The sequence below is a fragment of the Syngnathus leptorhynchus genome, chromosome 8 (genome assembly GCF_054491065.1).
Source record: "Syngnathus leptorhynchus isolate UIUO chromosome 8, UIUO_Slep, whole genome shotgun sequence".
NCBI lineage: Eukaryota > Metazoa > Chordata > Actinopteri > Syngnathiformes > Syngnathidae > Syngnathus > Syngnathus leptorhynchus.
In genome coordinates, this window is record NC_141202.1 from 4123679 (window position 1) to 4148788 (window position 25110).

Here is a 25110-nt window from a genome sequence, read left to right on the forward strand (position 1 = left end):
GCGATGAGTTCAAAATTCAATGCAACCAACATTTTTTTCAATCATTTCAATGAGGAAGCCTGATTTGAGGTACAAATTAGGTCCACTTGAGTAAAGAGCGCGGTCAAGAATGATCTAAACTCGTATCTTAAGGCACAAGCTGTATTTTTTTTTTTAAAGTGAACTGACAATGGCAACGCTTACGTTCAGTCAGTCAAAAATTCAAATGTATTTTTCACATGCTATCACTACTAGATATAAATTCATTCCTACTCACTTTTTCACTCATGTTTGTGCTATTTTTAATTCTGACAAGAGTTTAAATTTGGATTTGAATGCTAAATTGCATTTATACTTAAATAGTCTGCTTATCTCACACAAAGAAAATATTGTTTTAATACTTTTTTGGTGGTGGGGTCCGATTTTCATTGTTTGAATATTATCTCGAGGGTGAATTGCTTTTTCAGATTTGCTGCCTGCTGTGATCCATCAAAGTGTCCACTACACGTCTATATTTAGCTGTCATGTGTCGTCGGGGTGGTCAACTGGAGGGAGGACGCCGCCGACACGCCCTCTCTCCGAATGGAGCGCGCCGTGCGTAAAGTCCGACTTGCAACCAAGCGAAATTCTAATTGGTTTCTCTTGCACACATTTCAACGTTTCTAACCGCACGTAGTGATTTAGATGTAGCAATGACGCGGGAGGAAGATTTAATCCGGATTGCCAAGAAACTGGAAAAAATGGTGTCCCGAAATAACACGGTGAGTGGATCTGGACGACCCACAGGTGGCGCGCTGTGGTTTGCTGTGTGCAGTTGGAGGGAAGGGCAGCGCGTCGCCTTTGCTGAAGGGAAACAGGGATTGTTGCGTTAACTTTAAATCAACTTGCACTAAAGACTTTAAGACTTCTCGAGCAAGCTCTGCACCCTTTTTGTGTGTTAAGTGCACTGCACTTGTCAAAGGAGCCTGTAATACAGAGGTCGGCAATTACTTTTGGACGCGGGACAAAGCCATTGCTTTTTGTGTGTGTGTGTGTGTGTGTGTGGGGGGGGGTGTCCCTACTATTTACATTATTAATTATTATATTATATCAAAATAAATATCATCTTACTTTTAAAATGCATTTAATTTAATTCCATTTGAACAGACCTTGTTATGTTGTTAATTTAACAAAATATGGAGTATTTTCTACCTTGCCCACTGGAGGAGGGAGACCGGACACTTTGGGGTTTTTGGGGATACTCGCGTGTCAATACCATTCCGACCTGTGCGTCATGGAGAACTGAAACAGGATGTTCCACCAACCCTAACTCTAGTTTGAAAGCCCAGTCCGAAACCCTAATCCCAGAAACCCTAAAAGTACTTTGTTGTATGGCAAACAACAACCCCATCAAATGTATGCACTTTTTTTTCTTTTAAAAACATATGGGGTTAAAAAATTATATATTTTTTTAATTTTTTTTCTTTTTTCTTAATACATCATATTGACGTCATCTCTTGGGCCAGACAGAATAGATGGCGGGCCAAAATTGGCCCGTGGGCCCCTATTTGCCGACCACTGCTGTAATAGATGATCAACAGGTGCTTGCAAAAAACGGATCTGGGAGCAGTTGTCTACAGATTCATGTGTGTCAAATGCTGCTGCTGCTACTTGGCTGCATATGTGTGTGTGTGTGCGTGTGCGTGTGCGTGTGCGTGTGCGTGTGTGTGTGTGTGTGTGTGCGTGTGCACCGGTTGTCGTTCACTCTTGCACAGTTGGACGGCCGCAAATTGCACATTGTGTTTCCAAGGCTTGACTTTTGGATAGAGAGCTTGGATAAATATGAGCAAATGTAATTATTAGTCATATTATGACTTGTATAAAACAAAATAAAAACTACACAGAACAAGATAGCGGTCAAATGTATGCATTCATTTTTTTAATATTTAATTTTTTTATGGACTATAGATGTTAAAAAGGAACGCACAAAATAAAAATATGATTATGTGTTTATTTATAAGACCTCCATTGCAATGCAATGCTGGCCAAGTTATTTCCAAAATGTACTTTTAATAAATACATACTGGTTACTGTCATATGAAAGTAATACTACAATATTTTCACTGTTTTGTTACTTCGATCAAAGCAATCTGTGAAATTGTGGCATTTAACTGTTCATTTTGAAACAAAACAATAATACAAACTGCTTCATGGAGGTTTGATAGTTTTGTACCACTAAATTAAAATGATTTAATATGATACAAAAGATTTTATTATGCTATGCAATTGTGTGCTGTTCCACTTTGACTTTCTTAATTAAGGACTACAATGGGAAATTTATTGCAGGAAGGGGCTATGGACCTGCTGAAGGAGCTCAAAAGTTTCAATATGACACTTAAACTCCTCCAGGTAACACACACACACACACACACACACACCAACATGAACACACATTTGAAGAATAGTGAGAAACAGACTATGTGGACAAAAGTATTGGGACATGTTGAAAATGCCATAGAAGACAAGATGCAGAATTACCCCAAATTAATATTTTTAAGATATCGAATTAAGACCAACCAAAACCTTCACGGGATAATTAACCTTGGTGTGTCTTCATATTTTCTTTCATCTCGCAAAAATGCAATGAAAGCTTTTTGTCTTAGGAGACAAGGATCGGCATGTCTGTGAATAGCATCAGGAAGCACTGCGCAGACGAAGATGTCATCGCTTTGGCAAAAGTACTCATTAAGGAATGGAAAAAACTTTTGGGTATGCCGTGCGGAACTGTCGTATTCCTCGAGTAGTTTAGCAGATCATGTATATTATTTCCCCTGATGACACACAGACTCCAGCCGTCCTCAAATGGAGAAAGCGGCAGAAGAGAAGAATGGTTTGGACTCCAGCAAAGCAGAAGGATCACCAAATGACTCACCCAGGTCAGTCTGTAGCTTAGCATTAGCTTCGCTGACACCACTGGCGGCGCTAGATCAGAGGGGCGGGGGCACAGGGGCACTGCCAGCCCCCCTAGGCCAAATAATTAACTTTTGATTTATTATCAGCATTTTTTGAAGAATTCTTTGGGTTTGCAAAAAACATTTTGCTTTCACCCCAAGATATTTTTGCCCCCAGGAAAAAAAATACTAAAATATTATATTCCATTAGGAGCCTCATTGCTTCTCTTAGGTTTGTAAAATGGCGCTTGTATTGTTCGTTGTTGTTGGTGGTGGTTGCAGATTGGACTTGATTGAACAGCAACTGGATTCGCTACCTGATGCAAATCAGTCAATTAAAGACAAGAAAAGAAAACATACAGATGAGCCCAAGAATAAAATGGCGCACGGCGATGAAAAGCACCATACCGAGGAACGACCAAAAGAAATAGTCAAAGAAGGTAAAAAGCAGAGAGAGAAAGAAGTCAACTATCTTGAGAAGAAACACAAGCATGAACCAGATAACTCAAAAGAGATAAGAGAACACAAGGAGCCCAAAAGATTCAACGACTTGAAACCCAAAGAGGAGAACAAACTTGAGAGGCTGATGAACACAAGCGAACCTGCGAGTGACATCTTCAGGGAGAAATCATCAGGTGTCCAAAAGCCATTATTCGAAAGGTGAGAAGAGGCCCACCAATTCCAAATCTCTGTAAAAAAGGCACTATGAGATGGCAGAATGATTTTTTTTTTTCAATTTCGGTGCCATCACCAGTGCTAGTTTATTATTATTTTTTTGTAGCAACTATTCCAACATGTCCCAAAACGAAGTCAACTATTGTGAGATATTCACCTGAACAAACGTGTGATGTCATGCTGAAATGTCACAAGGCAGTGGACCTTTCAGAAGAAGCTTCTTCATTTCAGGAGAGGAGTTCTGGACAGCAGCGTTCTCTATCCCACCCGCTTTCCCTCCCCTCCTCGGCCCGCTCGGCCCCCCCTCCCCATCAGGCGGCCCTCTGTGGATATGAAGAAAGAGAGGTCAGCGTGCATGATGGAGTCTGTGCATGCTGCATGCAGTCACGACTCACGTGGTGGCGTCTTTTGCTCCGTCGACGTTCCGGCCCACTCAGGTGTGAAATTTGTTCAGGAAGGATGGTAAAGACTCCTCGTTAGGGCCATCTCAAGCTTCAGGGCTCACCTCGCCCAAGGCTAAGCGCCCTTCAGTGGACTCTAAGAAAGAGAGGTCAGGCGGGACGTGCTCACACGCATGACTGTGTAGCCAATGAATTTCCGTTTGAGAAGCTCATGTTTTGTTCACCAGGAAAGTTCCAAAAGACCCAAGCACGCCACGGGTTCCGCTTACTTTTAAACTCCACCCCCCACCACCAAGGTCAGCGTGTTGTCACCTCTGGCCGTGACGCGAATGACCTCTTGCTCAAGATGTCTTGTCCTTGTAGAAAAGAACCGGCAGATCCAAACGCTCCTCTGCCTCCACTGCCTTTTCATCTTCACCCGCCACCTGCGCCAAAACGTCCATCGCTGGATGGAAAAAAGGAGAGGTGGGATTCGGATCATAACAGCTCCGGAGATGGAATACTTTGAAGCTTTTTGATATGTTTTTCACCACAGGATGGATTCCTCAGACTCTAAAATTGCTTCTGAGAAGACATCAGATTGTGTGAAAAGAGACAGGTCTGACAACCGGGACACAAATTTGCAGTTTCTGGAATGGATTTGTGTTGTGTGACTTCAAAAAACACAAAGGGGGAGAACTAGATTGGTTTTGGGATAGCTGTTGAAAAATCATCATTTCTTAAAACAATTTATGACATTTTATTTATTCATTTTTTAATAAATTTTATTTGACAGATTTATTTGTTATTTTATTATATTATTTATTGTTATTCATTTTTATTTTTTTCCAAACTTGGCTTAATGGGTAAAAACAGCCAAGTGTCAAGCTTTTCTGTGTTTTTTTTTTTTTTTTCTTGCAGGAAAGACAGTTTGGATAGCAAAGTGGCTAAAAAACAGTCAATGGATGTTAAGAAAGAAAGGTTGGCCATGCATGAGTGTGAACGTACTTGTTTGGCTATTAGCTAGATACGCGGCTTCAATTTACATTAATGGATAATCGAATTTGGGTTAGTGCAAAACAATCTATACTGGCCCATTGAAGGAAATTAAATTGGGAGAAAATATGGCCAGAGAGAGAGAAATATTTTTGCTGCAAACTGATTTATTTTTAAAGCAAATTTATGAAGTGGAATCCTTCCAATTCAACACAAAACTTCGAAAATGACTTGACACCCAAATTAGCAATTATTTCATTTATCTTTTGTTTCTTTCTATTTTCAGGAAGAACTCCCTTGACTCCAAATTAAGCCAGCCAGTGAAACACCAAACAACTCCCACTAAATCAGAAAGGTCTGTAATATTTTGGTACGATTATTTTATATCGGCTCACTCGAGTGTATCGTTACTCAGGCGGGAGTCTGACTCAAAGCCCAACAGCCTTTCACCCCGTGCAAAGAAGCTAACATCTGAAAGGTACACCAAACATTTCCCGCACTTCAAGTGAAATTTACAATCGATGCGTTAAAAGCAAAAAGATGATGACGCTTGACTTGATGTGACAGGCGAGAGTCTCAAAGCTCAAAGTCCTCTCAGTCTGGACCTCCGCAAAGAAAGACATCCACTGACCACAATGAAAGGTATTTCCTCCATTAATGTATGTTTAATTGAAATCGAAATAAATCTTTTTGAGAAGCAAAATGAAAAATCAGCATCTGTCTTTTATTCAGAAAGGGCAAAACCGAAGCCCCGAAAACTCCAACTATGCCCAGTAGCCCGTTATCCCCTAGCTTCGCTTCCACCGGGGGTTCATTACCGCCTCACCTAATTACCGGAGACTCCATTCGTGACAAGTGCATCGAGATGCTGACTGCTGCCCTGCGCACTGACAGTAAAGAAATTATTTTTTTTAATCATCTCTTGAGAATAAAACATTGCACATTTTATGCTTGTATTTTCCTCACAGATGACTACAAAGATTTTGGAACTAACTGTGACAACATGGCAGCAGAGATTGAAGATCATATCCTTCCATTGGGTCAAATATGCGACTAGTTTACCATTGTCGGTCATGTGCAAAGACAAAATCTTGCTTGACTTAACTGTCGCACATATCTACCAAGAGATCAAGGCCACCGACATGAAATACAAGAACAGAGTGAGAAGCCGCATCAGTAATTTAAAAGACCCAAAGAACCCCGGTCTGCGCAGGAACGTTCTCGCAGGAAGCATTGATTTAAGCCGCATTGCCATTATGAGCGCTGAGGTAATGTGGGTGGATAAGATTATCAATACAAAATGGTGTTATCTTAGAAGAAACATCTGATGTCCCTAATTACCGTAATATGAATTTGTCCTATTGTGCAGCTTGTCTTATTTTATCCTTATGGGCTAAAAATATCCAGAGTCCAGAAAAAAGATCTAAATTATTATTACAAAGGACAAGCAAAAATGTGGACAAAAAAATCCAGAAAAAAAAAAAATATATATATATATATATTATTACAGAGGACGGGCTGAAATGTGGACAAAAACATTCCAATTTAAAAAAAAAAAAGAAGAAAAAAAATCTAGCCTAGCACTAAGGTTCGAAGCATATTTCAGGGAGAGGCAGGGCCCCCGTGGCCCCCCCTCTAGCTCCGCCAGTGTTCCCACCTTTCTGTTAAATAAATACCTTTGTTAAACATTTACAATGAACTTTGTCACCATCTTCCAAATGACTGTGCTTGTTGGAGCCTGGCAGTAAAATCACACTCAAACTTTCTTGAATGAATGTTAGATTATGCAAATACTGCATGATCACCTTAATGTTAGATTATGCAAATTTCCCAAAACTCTATTGAGTGATCCTAGCCATGCTTAATTTTGTGCTCCGTCGTTACACCACCCAAAGGAAATGGCGAGTGACGAACTGAAACAACTGAGGAACGTCCTCACCCAGGAAGCCATCAGGGAGCACCAGATGGCCAAAACTGGGGGCACCACCACTGACCTGCTGCAGTGCGGCAAGTGTAAAAAGAAGAACTGCACATACAATCAAGTAAGACTCTGTTTTTTTTAATTTAAGGTTCCGCTGTACAATAATAAATTTGACATCCTTTGCACAATTTGTAGGTGCAGACACGCAGCGCTGACGAGCCCATGACCACATTTGTCCTGTGCAATGAGTGTGGAAACCGCTGGAAGGTCAGCTTCTTCTTCATCTTCAGTTGTGTACATATTTAAAGACAATTTTAAATAATTCATTTGTTTTTCCAACTTTCAGTTCTGCTGATGACTTCCTGGTGAAACCATCTTTTTTTTTTTATTAATAATGGAGAGTTTCTAATTGTTGCTGATTTTAAATATTTTTTATTCCTACAATTTCCACTTGAATGTTTTTTTTAAGCATGCTAATAATGGTTTGCTATATAAAAAAATTGAAGATTGAGCATGGAATGACTAAGTATGAGTGCAATTGTGAATAAATTGGTTCTGTAATAAAGAATTGTCCCTAAATGTCACGATGAAAATATCCCTAATTATTCAACATTATAGCTGTTGACTTTGTATATAATTCCAATAAACTGTAAACAAGATGATGCTTATTTATAATGACACATTTATTCAAGCTATTACTCAAATGACATAAATTGCTTCTATTTCATCTTCATCCTCATCATCCTCATCTAGCAAGCGCAGTAATGTATGCAATGAATCAAACCGCATGCTTACTTACAGCAGATGGCAACAAAGCATCACAATTCTTCCTTCCGTACTTTGAATTTCTCCTTTGGGTAGCAACTGCAAATTAGGTGCTGGCTTGGTAAAGCTAAGCCACAAAGCTGGCAGGGGAAAAAGATTCTGGAGATGAAATGCAAAGAGGAAAACATTTTCACTGTCACTTATACACTTGCTGATATATTTTGAGAATTATTCATGAAGAATATATTTTTTTAAGATGCCATCTGTTTGAACGTGAAGGTACATTAGGTATAGACTTCTCCATATGGGCAGGCAGACATTAAGCATCATGTTTTTTTGGGTTGTTTTTTTCATGAAAAAGCTGAGAAGTATGATTAGCATATTCAGTCTAGCGAGTTAATCGTCTTTCCTTCTGGAAAGAGGCTATTTTGTTCCTTTTCAAGATGGCAGTTTTTTTCTTTAAAGTGCAAGTACAGGGTTGATAATTGATGTTATATTCACAAGTGAAAAATTATGTCATGATACTAATTGTATGTTCCCGGTGCATTTAGAGAATCTATTTTGAGAGTCTTACATCATGTAAGCACTTTCTCTGGTTGAAGAACAGCTGCACCACTTATATGGATACATTTAGGATCCTTACATACGGTTTAAGAACCTCGTTTGCTACAGGAGATGGATTTTATGAAACATTTCTACTTTTCAGCTACCTTTCATCAAAGTCAACTTTATTGTCAATTTCATCACATGCCAAGACACACAAAGAGATCGAAATTGCGTTACCCGCTATCCTACGGTGACAAGACATATAACAAAACATCCAAAAAAAACAACCCAAAAAATTAAAAACAAGAAGGCACATACAATGAATAAACAAGAGCGACGAATAAATATAAATAAATAAACAAATAAGAGGAGCAAAAATGGAGCAACGGAGGACGTTATGCAGCCGAGGGCGGAGGGGGGGGGGGGGGTAGAGTTCAGGATTCTATGAAGCTGTTGGTGAGTCTGGTGGTGCAGGAACGCAGGCTTCTGTACCTCTTCCCAGAGGGCAGCAGATCACATTCACTCGACTGGCTAATTGGTTGACCGGCGCTCCTCCTCGTTCTTCCTAATGAAGATTGCTGGTCTGTCCGTAAAGACGGAACATTTGTAAAGACGTCGATTGCCGGCCGCATTAAGCAAGTGTGCACCTCCGAGGGGGAGCGGGATCAATTTGGGCTCGATTAGTTGTTTGATCGGTAACCATGTGAACTGGCACCCGGTCATATATGGAAGTGGGTTCTGTCGTGCGTTTGCATTGGTCTGGTTTCTCATTTTATCAGCCACTTGTGTTCTCAACACGTTTAATTGCACTGTGTGTGCATAAGTTGATGATCAGAAGCATAATTGCAAGTGGCAACTCGTTTTGAATTTCAAATTCCGCCCCAGTGCCCCTTGGCCACCCCGCCCCCATTTTTTTTTTTCACCGCCTCTGCTCTGAGCTCCTGCTGATGATGTCATTGGCTGCTTTGCACTCTGGGAGTATCAGTCATAAATGACATATTAGCTGCTCCGGTAAGAGAACCTGTTTATACGAGGTGAGATAAACTTGGCTCATGTCCATATTTGTCCATGTATGGTTTCCACGGAGTTTCGGGCAAGGGGATGAAAGTGTTCGGCGGAATCTTGAGAGCAGAGGAGAAAAGGCCAAATGATGAAGCAGGAGAAGTGCCTCAATTTCCAAAGTGCTGACAAGTCAGCTGCTTGAATAGAATAAAGTGATAGAAAACAAGACTAAAATTGTCCCTGGAGAATAAAATTGTGATGAGATTCTACAAGGACCCCACATCTTCACCATCTTGGAGCAAATTCGAAACTCAATCCTCCAAGATGACGGCAGTGACGCGCGCACAGAGTGATGTTCATCATAGACAGTTTGGGAATGGAAATAATGGAGTAGTCTGTCAACAGTGCTGACCTCGACTCATATGAACACTTGTGCGTGGTGCTGTTCATGCTCGAGTGGCCGAAATAAGCACTTGGGTTGAAGTGTCAGCATTCGTGGGCATACAAATGCATGTTATTTAACTAAGAACATTATTTTTCTCATATTTATTTCATGGTGTCCTATTAGATTGTCCGAAATATGTCTGAGCTCAATAAAAGTTTGGAAATACTATTTTACAGCTATTTACTTAAGAGAGCATGATTTTTACATGAATACAGTTGTTCAATTTTTCAGAGCTAGACAGGAGGGCCGCCGCTACATGTTTTTGTCTTGTCCCAACTTAATAAAGCCCCGGTCGATATTTAATACTATAAAGCGGCTTTACGATGTGGTGATCTGTTCTTTATCATCGTTGGCGGTATCTAAGCAGCCTCGCACTGCTGCCTTCATGATTTAATTCTACAAAAATGTAGCGCACGGTGCTCAACAAGGCAATTTATACGATCAGACTTGAGAAATGTACGACACTATATTATCACATTAGAAACATCTCACGGCACACCAGCAAATAAAAATGTCAAAAGATATTAACTGGATAGTAAAACAAAAATGATCTGGGTTTACACGTGTTCTTAGAAATGTAAACACTGGGTCGGTTTGAATGCAAAGCTGATCTACTTTCTGGGATTAAAGAAAGACGATCATTTTGGGGATAATTAAGTGAAATTAGATTTGTTTTGCTGCATACCAAATGTTCTCTCTCGGCTGCGAATCACTTTTCCATGAAGTCTACAACTTGACTTCTTTCGAACTGAACTTTTCTTTCGGCAGTGACACCAGTTTTGTATATATCCCGAAAAAAATAAAAATAAAAAATGTTAAAGTTAAAAAATGCACTCGCATCAGCGATTTCAGTCAGCGTGTTTTACTGGTTATCGTTGCCATGGCGACGAGTGCTGACCGGAGTGAAACAGTGAAGAAAAACATGTTTCTATTGATATCCAGCCACCACACAGCAGTCGGCCATCTCATGCTCTGCCATGAAAGGGCCGGTCGATGACACGCTGCACTATGAGCCAAGCGCAGTTGATTACAGCTACGGCGCTACTCCTAGAATGTCCAATTTGATCCGAGGAAAAAGGGATGTCACAATTCGCCGCCGACTTGACATCAGCCTGTTTGTGTCATGTTTGACCTTATTTAGCTAAATGACCTCTTTGAGAGAAGCCAGGTAGCTCCTAAACAGTCCATCCTTTTTTCTCCCAACTCATTACTATCATCAGCCTTGGAAAATATCCTGTCCTTTTCAAATGGCCTTTCAGTTTAAAAAAAAAAATAAAAGCAGGCTCCAGTGTGTCTGCTGGCAAATAGAAGATGACCCGGACACTAACCTTTAATCACTTTGAACAATAGTAGTTCTGGGAAATCTCTACATCTTAATACAAGGCCTGTCTACAGATGGCCTTTCCTATGCTCACAATTACAACAGCTTTTTTTTTTTTCTTGCTTTGACCAATCGAGCTATAGCAAGAATGTCAAACAAATTTTTGTCGTGGGCCATAATAACTGTCAAAGCCTTATATTGTGTATAGTATTGGCTACACAACAAACCGATGAATAATTATCTTTAAAATCAGAGAGTATTCAAATCTGTTCAAATAGTTTAAAATATGAATGGAAAAACATTCACTAGTAATAACTTTTGTCTTCACGGGCCACATAAAATGATGTGACGGGCCATATTTGGCCCCCGGGCTTCGTGTTTGACACCGATGATTTATAGTATATAAATTCACATGTAAAAACTTAGCTGATTATGCAGTACAACTCAAACAATTGTCTCGACAACGACGTGGCATCAGCAAACTCTAAAGTCCATCCAGCCATTTTTTTTATGCTTCTTTCCCTCTCTTGCAGGTTGGTGACCTGTATGAAATCAACCAAAAGATCTGCCAATGTTTACATTCGAAGATGATTTTATAGCAATGTGGCGCCCCATGAAGCTTTGATCGAGCGTCTGTTTATCTTTCTAAAAGCTCGTTGCCATAGTGCAGCCTCCATGACTCGCCCGTGTTTACTTGCTTTCATCCTCATCGCCCTCCCGTTGTTGCTTCACACTGCTCCTTTCTCTACAGACACCACTGAAGCACACAATCTGATTTATTACTGTCTGTTTGGCACCGATGACCTCCATGTGCTCGTGAACAAAAGAAAAGAGCTGGTCGGAGCAGGTGTAAATCTGCATTTCTGGATGATTATCTAGCATAAATGTCAACATCAGTTAAATGCATCATAAAATTACACCCCTGACAAAACTGCGCATGCCAAACTAAATGGGAGGTTTTGGGAATCATTTGGACTCGTTATATTCTTCAAAAAGTGCCAAAAAGCAGTCTAATTAACAAGCGCTCATGCATGTTAAATTTCATTACAGTTTTAGAAGCTTCAAGAGTTTTTGTTATATAGTAACAGGGGTGGCGCTATGAAATCAATGTTCTCATGCTGGGCTGTTTGATTTTCAAATCTTATTAAAACAAACAAAGGCATTCTTCTTATGAATATGTATGTGATCCCGAATGGTACTTAGTGCTCACTTGAAAATTGTCCTCCTCAGCCCCCTTTTATTACGTATAATGAGGCCAGTTGCCATTGTCATGTAAATGCTTATTTTTTTATTTTTGTTATGAAAGAAATGATTCAGAGAACCTTTTTACAGCCTTACGAGGCAACCTTGGTCATACTTGAAAAAGACGTGGGCACATCAATAGATGTCTAATGCATCTCCAAATAACAAGTTAGATTTGTACTTTTAGTTTTGTGTTGCTTTGTATTATTCTAGTATTGTTTAGCGAGTGAACTTATAGTAAATACGCTGTGTCGGAAATGTTTCCGTCAGCTCTTGACAAACAGTAAATGTAAGTTTTAGAAATTAATCACTAAGGTCAAGTTTGGGAGCGAACAGGACGAAGTGGTCGTTCCTCATCGTCCTCTCTGGTGCCTAACAATCAAATGAAGGTTTTAGCTTCCAGTCATTCCTTTCTGACAGTTGCAAGTCGCCACACAAGGCTTATAGATTGTCCTCAAGCACTGCAAGTTTCCTAACGGCAGAATATAAAACATGCACATTTGTGATAGCTTTCTGTTTATATTTTTCCCCCCTCATAAATGATTTATGGAAGGGCTGTTTTCACAGGCAAGGATTCACTTCGTTTGAAAATATTTGGAGGAAAAATGGCCGCACTGCAAACTCAATACCATTAGTCATATTGTCAATAATTTCCAGTCTGCCGTCACGATAAAATAAGAATGCTCAGCTACTCGTTTAACAATATATATAAGGCAATTGTATTTTCCTTTCAACCTCCACGCTTTTGTCAGCTATAGCTAACTCATATGAAGTGCTAGTCGAGAAACAAATCATTTCCAACTTTTACTCATACATATTGTAGAAGTCGCTGACGGGTGTCATTTTAGATTTATGTCACGATGGGAAAATTTAACGACGGCTTTTGTGACGTGCTTATCGCGCTCGGCTGTTTCACATTATGTCGTGAGGTTATCGCAAGTTCTTATGTTACGTATGGGCTCATCTTATGTTGTGTTATGTTTTCATCTCAGCTCCTCCAATGTTTGTCGTACGATACATGATCTCATCTGATGTTATGAAATCTAATATGATTACATTGTTTTTTTTGTTAGATTGTCATTTTGTAAGGTTTATCTTTCGCCACATCTTTTCTCATCCTATGGATCCCGTGTCACATGATCTAATTCTTCTCATGCTTATTCTTCTCTTCATCTTTCACTAATGCCCTTTTTTAGCTTTGCGTATCGTGTATGCTACAAGCGTGCTCACCTCTCCTCATATAAACACATATTTCCGAGGAAAATCAATCCAGTCTTAAACGTCAACAGCACTTTGTCGGAAAGTAACGTGACTAGAGTTGCTCTTCAGTTCATCAGAAGTCTTACAAAACTAAACATATGCAGGAATATCAGACAAGAGCTTTTACTCTTTAGTGGTTTGACATTGACCTAGCGATGTTTGTTTGAAGTCTGTTTAGTCTTAATGGGGAGACATTTATTTGTTTTTGCTCCACTTTGCAGAAATGGCCACAAAGTCAAAGAACACCTGGATGCTAATTGGAAACATACAAATGCATTATTCTTAGCAAATGGACCTTTGTCTTTCTGTCCATTTCCCCACATGCCTCATCTTCTTGACCAGTGAAGGTTTTGGTGGATAACTTCAGCTCATTATCTAGCTCCCAGTCAATCACAGTAGTAAGTGGTACACCCATGTACCTCTCTGTCTTCTACATTTTTTTTTTTACACATGGGAATTGGAAGGTGGAAGGTATCATGCAGAGAGAGTAGGTTCACTCAAAATCAGAAATTCTCCAGCACCTCTAATGAGGACCGGTAGTCGTTCGTCTATAATACAACACTGTCATTCCACATTATTTCTAGAGTGTATTTTAAAACTAGTCTTCCCAAGAGACAGGAAATTTATCTGCCACTTCATTGGCAGAATGGTGGAATCCTAAAACCTTTGTCCGTGTTGCACATCTATGGAAATAAAGTCCGACCTACGGTTCGACCCCTTCAAATCAATTTTATTTCCACAGCCCTTAATCGCCAACATGTGTCAAAGTGCTTCACATGGAGAGAACAAACTGAAACCAGCCAACACAGGCTTAATCAAAAGCCATAGCATAGAAATATAGCATACCCACCTCTTAAAAACATTTGAAGGTCGAAACAATATTAGCCAACACAACATAACATCATGTGCATTATCCGGAACAGTTCACAATCAATATTTACCTCATTACATGACAAAAAGAAATTAAAATAAATATATTATACTCAGGAGATTTCTCATTTGGGCTTCCTTGTTTTTTCCTGTGTGCTGTTCCAGTCACCTGCTGCATGCTCCTGGTTAGCCACGCCCACTTCTGCTTACCTGGCCACACAGGTACTTTCGATCAGCCTCTCTTGCTCACTCGCTCCAACATTCTTTCTTGCATCGATACCCTGTTTTCGATTTGAAAAGTCACAGCAATGGAGGATGACCAGCACGATTAAAGAAATGATCGTCTCCTCCCTTACTATCAGAATTCTGATATCGGCACTGTTTCCAAGACAACGGTCCATTTTAGCACCATTTGATTTGGGTGTTTCAACAAGCTCCGCTAACTCAGCTCTTCATCCTCTGTTTGAATTGTACTTTGCCTCAATTGCTTTGAAACCATCCCAAGGCACTTATCTTTTTCTCCATCTCATTGTGGCTACTTGTTCTTTTCTATTCTCTGAGGCTTTTAAAGTCCCGTTTAGTCGATATACCTTACTTCACCTTCTTGATCTATCTTACTCGATTTGGCAGAACCTACAGGGGATTGTTTAATGGATTCGCTGGAACCTACAGACCTGTTTGAATTTATCTGAAAGTTGTAAACAAGTTTCAAAAAATAAAATAAAAAGCTCCTCGGTGTTAAAGCCACTCGCACCACCAGTGGAATATTTTCCCCATCATTGCTAGCATCACAATTACATTTAGGTTTATTAAATTGCAGGCAATGATGTGAAACAGCGCGCGCATAATTGATGAGATTTTCCTGTGCGCAGCCTGATTTCATCTTATGTGAGGAACATTTGAGTTTGTTCAGGTAATAGCTCTCTTTGCTACTTCCAACTCATTTCACAGATCCCCTGACAGCGATTCCATCTTGCACTGGTCATTACGAATTATTGCACGGTGTGCGGTCACCCTGAAAAACAAGCAACAGGCCACATTAATGGCTGGCTCGATAAAAGGATCACTTACCTTTTTATCGTTTACTACAACTACACTAAGATCAGATATTAACTCTTGACTGATTTATTTGGAATTAGCAACGTATTTTGTACAACCGTTCATATATGATTATATATGCAAGTTGTTTACCTCTAGTAACTAACACTTCCATCATACTAAAAAGGCTTTATTTATGTAACTTTCCCCAAAAATATTGACTCACTTTGTTGAATGGAAAAACCTTGATGAATTTCAAAACAAAAAAATGGTGCAGTTTTAATCGGTGGCTGACTTTAATGTCGGCACATCTTTTTCGTTTTCTGTTTTAACGGCGCCTCTTGTGACATTTTTGCTGGCTTCATTCAGCCAGGCGTAAAATCACAGAAGCTAATCAAGTCCCGGGCCCAGACAAATCGTTCTTGCGTGACTAATTGTTAGTTGAGGCTGCTGAACCTGCGCCCGGTGCTGCTGAGAAAGAAACAAAAAAAAAAAAGGGGGAGTCACGAATGAAAACAACATCTTGAGAGCGACACTGCCAGTTTGCCATTTGGTTGCTACAGTAAATAAAAATCTGTCAATCATGGCATTGATGCCTGCGGGATGTCGATTGTTTAAAATGATTATTAGTTTTTTTTTTCACCTTGGCATGCATCAGTGACTCCAATCAGAGGTGCTGCCATGTTGTTTGGGTGATGAACTATACATGTGACTAATTGAATTTTTTTTCCTTCAGCCATTCAACTGTTACAAAAAATTGCTTAATTGATGTTACATATTTACATTTTTGATTTCACAAACTATTTATATTTATGTGTGTCTGTCTGTAGCGCCATCAAGTCCATTCAATTCCTATTTATGGCCAAATAAAAGAGAGATCTGCTGCAACATCGTCACACAAAATTACAAGGTTCTAATTTCCTCTGAGTGATTGCCCACTGCTGCTGAGTTGTCAGCAGGTCTGATCACTGTTGATCAATGGCTTGGAACACTCATTAAACACTCACAATGAAAATTGGGGCACTGAGAGGTGTTTATATGATTTTGGTCAGCTCATTAAACCCCATGAAACATCACTCAGTGCGAGTCAATAGCTCCACTAATATACGTATATGTTGTTCGAAGACGTGACCTGAATTTTACAGACCTCAGAAACATTGGATGGATGTAATTAAAACAAAAATAATTGTTTGGCATGTATAGTATTTGAATAAAGACTTTGGGAAGGAGAACTACAAAGTTGAGTGCGGATATGTTGACTTAGCTAACTTAGCTGGAGTGTTATGATAGCATGGAGTGGGTGTTAATTCTTAAATTGCATGCATTGTTTTAATAAATGAACTTTTACAAAGATTATTTTTTTTAAATCTCTTTTCAAACCGGTTTTTAACTCGAAAAACTAGCGCAAACAATGTGTTAGCATGTAAACGTTACCAAAGGGCGCTATCAGGAAATTAGATACGCTCCAGAAACGACAACAAAACTTGATTGTTAACTGAAATTTTGAAAATGATTCATGTTATACAGAAGCTTAAAAAAAAACACAGCACTCTAGGGTTTATGAGTTACAGTTTTGATTTGCAAACCTTGTGACATTCACAGACTGCCGTGTAGTGTCACGAAGATAGCGACGGTATCAGAAAAACATGCCTCGGATGAAACATTTTTATTGTGAATTCTCTTCTTTGATTCTTTTCCCCTTTTTTTTCTTTGGCCGCTGCTTTGTGTGCAGCACACAGCATGTTCTACTTTGTTGTGCACCACAACCACACTAAACGGCGGGAGCCTTTGACTTTTCAGTCACACTGTGTCTCTATAATATTTGGTGTATTGCAAAGGGAGGAAGGGGGGGGAGCCACTTACAAGTGTTTTTTCCTTTTCATAAAAAGGGAAAAGTGAACAACATGGCATTTGAAAGCCTATGTTAGTGTTTTATCTCGGTGAGCTCCTGACACTGCAATTGCAATTAATGCCTCTGCCTTGTTGACACTGTCCACACCCACGCATGTCCACCCGCCCACTTGCCGCTGCACACAGCTAAGCCTGTAAGTTTAACACAATCCCGTTTTCCAAAATGAATCAGCTTTCGAGCTGTAGAATTTCTCCCGGGGATTGAGAAGGAGCCGGTGGTGATCGTCTCTGTACGTGTGACGACTTTCTACTGTTTTTCTTATTCAGTCTACCAGCAGCAAATATTGATCAGGCAACACCTCTTGCATTCATGAATAAATAATATAACTAGTCGAGCCAAAAGGGGTTCGATGCGCCGCTGTCAATCGCTTCGGCTGTCTCAGCAGGGCAGTTTTGATCTCTTTTATCATCTAACATTTAGAGGTGGATTTTGTGAAGTCTAAATTAAGTGTTCAGACACTACTTGTGAGTGATTGATAATCAATATTTCATTTGGGTTAAATGTGACTGTACAATTTCCGTCATGGTCTAGTGTAATTAATATCCTGTCTATAAGGTAAAGATTAATTAAACACAACATACCTAAAGGTTGAACAGATCATTTGTCTTGCGTGACAAGCGACGAACAAAATATATGTGGAAGGGGGAAAAAAAAAAAAAAAAAACCTCCCTGTCCCAGTCTCCTATCTTGGAAACATGTAGACGAAAATGTCAAGGTGCATGTTTTTTTCTTTCTGACCTTTTTCAGACTCTGGAGCACAAGGCAGACTATTTAAAAGCTCAGGGCAGACGCCAGTTGTTGATAACAGAGTGAAAACACATCTCCTTAAAAGTAACAGCAGAAAGCATCAAATGAAATATGACAAGCATTAGAGCCCGGGGAGAGCAAGCTATTGCATTATTCAAGATCAATTAAGACTGGATGCTAATGGGAAAACGCAAGGTCTCGTCAAACATTTTGTGAGGCGGGATGGATTCCAAGTGGTTCAAATTTCCGATAATTAATTTGCTGCCATTATCCAGCCTTTCTTCATTAACAGTACGCCCAATCTTACTGTTTAATAATCTTAGCTGTAATATATCTTTAAAGCGTAGTTAACTACTCAAACTCAAGTAAAGTAGCTCCATTAATAATACAACCCCTAATACGATATCCCAATAAAATTACGTCAAGACCGTGTCGACCTGCACCTCAAACAGAAAGAGCTCTCTGTTGTAAAAAATGGAGACAATTTGGTCAGAGAAGAACATGATTCGAAAGAGGCCGTCTGTCATCTATAAGCAGAGGAGGAGGCTTATGTCACAACTCTATTGTCCACACATAATGCCATCTTTTCATCCCTTCCGAACTATTTTTGAATCTAACAAATAAACACTCATCACAGGCACTTATGGCTTTCAGATGCTTCTAGCACCAGTGTTACAACTAAAATGAATTTTCAGAAGGTGCCTCACAACTTGAAGAGTGATATCATTTGTAATTAACTCTAACTTCGGGAAGTTATTGTTGGGTAGCTAAAGCTGCTAGTTGATTTAGCCTTGGTCCATGAACTGATGAAGCCTGCTAGAATAAGAGGCCAAACATCTTCTAAGACAACCAAAATTGTTGCAAGTTGCAAAGGGTTAGAGAGTACTAGGCATTTATTTGAAATTGGGTTTAATGAAGTAAATTAATTAATTAAGCTTTCCAAAGCAATCAATGTTTGAAATACTAGCATTATGCTACATTGTGACATGTTTGCTAATGTTCGCATTTTCTTCCCAGCTATAAGACCAGGCTAATGTGTTAATTTTTTATGAATGTTTTTTTTTATTAGTTGTTTTGTTGTTCTTTTTAACCCAATTCTCATTTGCTTGGTTAGTGTAAAAGTGGAACCGTGTTTTGTTTTACGTTAACGAGCTAGCTTATCTTTTGGCTAGGTTGATTAGAAGTACCTGTGGCTAAAGCCAAACTGTGGCAAGGATTTTTCTTTCTGGACCTGGATTTGACACTTCTGTTGTTTGAATTTATAGTTAGTATTTTAACCGACATCACTAAGGTCATTGACCTTTTAATAAGGCACACGTTATCGTGATTTAACTTAAACAGTGTATTTCCGTTCTTTCAGCGAAGCGGTGCAAATGCTTCTTAAGGTTTCCTTCAGGCTGAGGAGTGATGTGTGTAATTTTACAGCCAGTAAGGACTAATCAAGAATGATTTTCCCCAAGGGGAGACTGAGCGCAGAAAGTAGTTATAATAACACAACTAACAACATCATTTTCTTCAGCTAGCCTACAGTAATCTACTTCTATTTTTCCGTATTGAAAAAGCAGACAAGTGTGTTTAAACAGAGAGGCAAGTGGCTCGCTTGAATCGCAAAGCTTTTAGCGGGGCTGCTTATCCTCTTCAGTGTTACATTTGAGGACGATGAGAAATATAACACCAGTAAGAAGCGTGCACTCCGCTCCTGTTTTCGGAAATTAAAGTTAGCTAATTTCTCATCTGCAGCCTCGATTGTTTCATGTGAGCTGTCCCATTTGGACTATTGTGGCTAAGTGTTGTGATCAGTCCTGCGCTAGCGTGCGGGTTTAACTGTTGGGCTCATAATGTGGGAGATTTTAGAGGATGAATCCAACGAGGCACGCAAACGTGAGGTATATACACTAGCCGAGGTCCTCATCAAGCATGCAATAATCTCTAATCGACCATTATTGGATTTTTTATGCGAGCGTAATCAAATGTAAGCTATTATTCTTATTAAAGAAAAGCTGTCAAGTTACTAATTAGAATTGAAAATATGGCAGGATAATCAAGGAATGACTAAAGGTGTGAGGACATGAGGGCGCCAATTATTATAGCACGACACGACATGGAGGTGACTGGATACGATTGCAAAATAAACCAAGAGATGAAACAAAATCCAAAACACTGCAGACTCATTCGACTTTTTTTGTGTGTTGATCGTTTAGAGATTGTAAATGTTGCTGTTGAATGAATTGATCAATTACAACAGGACCAGAAGTTCAATAAGGCTGAACAGCTGTAGCATTGATTAAATATTGACTAATATGAGCCATTAAGAGTCTCTGCATGCACACAAATGTATTTCATGTACCTCACAGAAAAACAACACAATCATTCAAAAGCTTCAAATCAAAGTTGGTCATCATGATGGCTGCTCTATTATTGGATTTGAAAATCTTGTTAAATATTTCATCAGCCAGGCTAGTGGCAGGTAATTTTATTTGTCCTGTGGGTTAGTCAAGTCATTTCAGCGAGGTGACTGCCGACGCCGAATGACACTGCGTGTACTGAATGGCTCCGCTAACACTTTCGCTTTTTAAAAGCCCCTTAAGGCAGAAAGTTAATTTTTATGTCTTTTCTTTTATATGTTACACAACCTTTTTCCAGTAAGTCTCTGATATTTTTCATTTTTATTTACCGCGCAAATCCTGACCAACATCATCCATTTCTCAGCTTAATTAAAGTAAGAGTCATTTGTGTTTTGATTTTAAAGTCATCATGATATTTAATATACCAGTAATGATGTTTAATATCATTCCAAAAATGCATTTGTTCAAATGAAAACATAGCTCCTGATATATATGCCGCCCACATCAGCACTTAAGTAGACAACAAATATGAACAAAAAAGCCCTGAGCTAGTATTTGGGGTAATATAAAAGTAATATATTGGATTGTGAATATTATAAGGGGGGAGCTAGAAGAGAGAGAGAGAGAGAGAGAGAGAGAGAGAGAGAGAGAGAGAGAGAGAGAGAGAGAGAGAGAGAGAGAGAGAGAGAGAGAGAGAGAGAGAGAGAGAGAGAGAGAGAGAGAGAGAGAGAGAGAGAGAGAGAGAGAGAGAGACGCGAGGTGACAATTTCACTCGCAGTCTCACTCAGTTGTTTGCTGTGCACGCACCGTGCTAGAAATAAAAATCTTTCCTTATCTTTAAAAAAAAAAAAAAAAGAAGAAGAAAGAAAAATCTAATTTCTAATGATGGAGTTCGCTACTTTCCCTCCGGATGACTTGTATGTGTCGTTAATTCCCTTCAATGCCAGCCTCCCCGACGCGCTCCTACTCGGACCGCCAAGAGGGGTCGGGACCAACTGGAGCAACGGTACCAATGGGACCAACGGTACCAGCGTGCCCGTGGGTCGCGACACGGCAAGGGTTGTCATCGCTGTGTGCATCACCGCCCTCTACTCGCTTATCTGCGTGGTGGGACTGTTGGGCAACGTTCTCGTCATGTATGGCGTGGTCAGGTATGAAGTGTTTGAGAAGAATTTCAGAAGAAATGCTATTCCACCCTCAACCAATATATATATATACATATATGCATTATATATACATATATAGTTCAGTATATATAAATATATATATTTTTTTATTAAATTTATTATATTTTATATTTATTTAATTCTTCTGTAGCACTAATAATATTGATAAAAACTTTATTCTAAAATCTATTACCAGTCCTCGTTTTTTTTTAATTATTCCTATTCTTATACAGTTTTTCTCCCAACGCTTAAAGACAATTTACAAAGGAAGTAAATAATAATAAAATGCATGTTTTCTCTTTCTTATGTTAATGATTATGTGGAATTAGTGCCTCACTAAAATACCACACACAGTTAGTACTAACTACAGGGGAGGGAGAGAGTACGATTTCCCACTGAGCCTTGCGCTAAAACCTTCTTATGGCACAAATGTTCCCCATGAGAATTGTTTTCATCAAATCAATGTATTTTTTTGGGGACGGGCAGCACACCGTGATCAATCACTTCAATGACTGTGCATAGTATTGATTTGTTTAGTCAGGCATTGCAGCTCGTAGACAAGAAGCGGTTTGACCAAATAAGTCATGAAGTAGGAGCCGATACTATTATACGGCACAAAAAAAAAAAAAAAAGCAATCCCGCTCCAAACGGCACATGAGAAGTGAAAGGTTTCTGTGCAGGAGTCATTTTTATACAAGTGCGATTTAATGGAGGTTAGAGCCATTGTGGCAGAACAGAGGCTTTTGTGCACTCGTAACACCATCACAGCTTTGTGCATCTAAAAAGCTTTTATTATCTCGGAGAAAATAGCGTGTTATTGGGTTGAGAGATGAAATGAGTCTAAAATCCATCCAGTTGTTTGGTTTCCAACCTCGTTACGTTTCAATGGCGACCGCAGCATAACCAGTGTTTTGCTCCTCGCCAGGTACACCAAGATGAAAACAGCCACCAACATCTATATCTTCAACTTAGCCCTAGCGGACGCCCTGGCTACCAGCACCTTACCCTTCCAGAGCGCCAATTACCTCATGCGCACGTGGCCGTTCGGGGAGCTCCTGTGTAAATTGGTCATCGCCATCGACTACTACAACATGTTCACCAGCATCTTCACGCTCACCATGATGAGCGTGGACCGCTACGTGGCCGTCTGTCACCCCGTCAAGGCTCTGGATTTCCGTACCCCAGCTAAGGCCAAGATCATCAACATCGCAATCTGGATTCTGTCATCGGTTATTGCAGTACCTGTAATGATCATGGCCGTTACCAAGGTGACAGACAAAGGTGAGGAGCTACGGCTTGCCTTGTTGGAGATGAAACAATGTCAGACATCCTTTAGATATTATAATACCATCGCTATTTGTGGTGGGAAAGCCCCGTGCGAATAAAGACTGCTAGTAATTAACAGCCAGGAAATTTTAATTTAATTTCAAGAGGGACAGAAGATTTTTTTTAATTGCCGCTTAATACTGCCATTTTGATGCCAAGGAACTATGTTGAAGTGAATGGTTTGACTTAAGCAACAGTAAATGGGTTTTTACTCGGATAGCACATCTCCTGAGGGTATAGCATCAGGAGGAAGTCGGGATTTAACATCCAGCTCAAGAACAATTGTCAAAGCAGGAGGTTAGGATTAAACCTACAACCTTCAAGTTGAGAGAGAAACATTTAACCACCTGAGCCCGTGTAGAAATCGCTAACCTTGACAGTTAGCTTAGTTGCGCAAAAACATCTTTTCTCAGAGCCAGGCGCTTGTGCCGAATTGAGGGAGTAATGAGGCCGTAGAAGACAACACATTTGAGCTGGGTTATTAAATCGAAATTAGCCGATCCACATGAGCCTCCGTTCAACTGCCGTGGTGTTTTTTTTTTTTCTCCCCAGGCACCGTCGATTGCAGAATCATATTTCCCAAACCCGAATGGTACTGGGACACGGTGACAAAAATCTGCGTGTTCATCTTTGCATTCCTGGTGCCCGTGTTTGTCATCACCGTCTGCTACGGTCTGATGATCCTGCGCCTCAAGAGCGTCCGTCTTCTCTCCGGATCCAAAGAGAAGGACAGGAACCTGAGGCGGATCACCCGGATGGTGCTGGTGGTGGTGGCAGCCTTCATCATCTGCTGGACTCCCATACATATCTTCATCATCGTCAAGACCATGGTGAAAATCAATCACAATAACCTCCTGGTGATGGCGAGCTGGCATCTGTGCATCGCCCTGGGCTACACCAATAGCAGCCTCAACCCTGTCCTTTACGCCTTCCTGGATGAGAACTTCAAGAGGTGCTTCAGGGATTTCTGCCTGCCCTATCGCACACGTACGGACCAGCACAGCTTCTCCCGCGGCCGCAACAGCAACAGGGAGCCCGTGTCCGTTTGCGCTCCCGCCAACAGAGACAGACAGCCGGCGTGACTAGGCGTGGACCGGGAAGGGATCCAGGAGGACCTCCAGACCGAAGTCACACAGTTCTCCACCACAGGAGTGTGAATTCATTAGTTCCACCACTGGCAGGTTTATCTGTAGCTCATGCCCAAACTTTGTGATGGATCCCTGGTGAAGACACTCAATGCTTGTCTTTCAGTTTACTGAAAAAAAAATGCCAATGTGTGCCTGGAGATTCTAAAACTGGTGGATACATATGTACGTACAGATGAGTGGAAAAATAAAAATAGAAAAAAATAATATTCCCACAGGCACTTAATACTGCCTAAAATCTCTCGAGCTAAATTTTGGGCAATTCCGTCGAAAGTGAATTGAGTCATACAGACAATAGGTAGTGTAGGCTTAATTATCGAAATGAGCAGATGGGGGCGAAAAAGCATCGGTCTGAGCTGTCACTGGTTGCTAGGCAATATCTGTTGAGTGAAACATAATCCATCCATCGATTTTCGGTCCTCATTACGATCACCGGTGAGCTGCTCAATCGCTGTCATTTGTCATTGTCGTCATTTTCCTTCCAGATCAATTTAACAAAGACTAGCCATTTTTTTTTTCCAACACTACAGCACCAGCTGCTCGATATTGTTTGGACTCATCCCAAGCTGCAAAATCCCGGCAGGTGCTCCATCCAGTCTAAACGTAGCCACCATGACACCATTAGAACATCACTTTTTCCACTTGTGAGATGAATCCTCCTCCTCCAATATTGCCGGGTTCAGACACATTAAAAATTCACCACACACTACAAGCAATTTTAAAGTCAGCAAAGGCTTTTGGATATTTGTCTCCACTTCAGCACAGTATTGGCTGCTAGCTACATTGTGGAGTGTCACTTTGAAGTGCTCGGAGACGTCCGAGCCATATTGGGAGAGAAGCGAAGCTCAATGTAAATAAACACTCTGCACCGATGAGCATGATATCTGCCAGTACACTACATCGATCCAAAAAGGTCTTGGCTTATCCAATTTCATCACAAACAACTTGATTCTATCATGGAGACAGCGTGCTCTGACAAATCATTACTGTAAATGATTGATATATTTTATGACAATGCATTTCAATCCCCTTCTGCCTACTAATGTGTAAATATCTCAGATGATGGCTCCCTTCACGGGTTGCACGCAATTGCCCCTGA

The 25110-nt window shown here is 40.2% G+C and overlaps 2 protein-coding genes across 3 annotated transcripts; both read left to right on the top strand.

Annotated features, from left to right (window-relative positions):
* Positions 1-556: 556 nt before the first annotated feature.
* Positions 557-7540, top strand: tcea3 (transcription elongation factor A (SII), 3). 2 transcript variants are annotated; one of them, XM_085918213.1, is made up of 20 exons: positions 557-740; positions 2305-2367; positions 2622-2727; positions 2804-2894; positions 3192-3569; positions 3816-3929; positions 4039-4134; positions 4213-4281; positions 4349-4450; positions 4521-4583; positions 4886-4945; positions 5247-5315; positions 5376-5438; positions 5528-5602; positions 5693-5853; positions 5929-5984; positions 6073-6228; positions 6856-7002; positions 7077-7148; positions 7228-7540. In XM_085918213.1, the coding sequence occupies exons 1-20, from the start codon at positions 672-674 to the stop codon at positions 7234-7236; spliced, it is 2019 nt and encodes a 672-aa protein (XP_085774339.1). In that variant the 5' UTR covers positions 557-671; the 3' UTR covers positions 7237-7540. The 2 variants fall into 2 exon arrangements, with proteins under 2 accessions (XP_085774339.1, XP_085774340.1); XM_085918214.1 differs by lacking the exon at positions 4886-4945.
* Positions 7541-21256: 13716 nt separating this feature from the next.
* Positions 21257-23948, top strand: oprd1b (opioid receptor, delta 1b). Its single transcript, XM_085918189.1, has 3 exons — positions 21257-21525; positions 22466-22821; positions 23419-23948. The coding sequence occupies exons 1-3, from the start codon at positions 21257-21259 to the stop codon at positions 23946-23948; spliced, it is 1155 nt and encodes a 384-aa protein (XP_085774315.1).
* The last annotated feature ends 1162 nt before the right edge of the window (positions 23949-25110 follow it).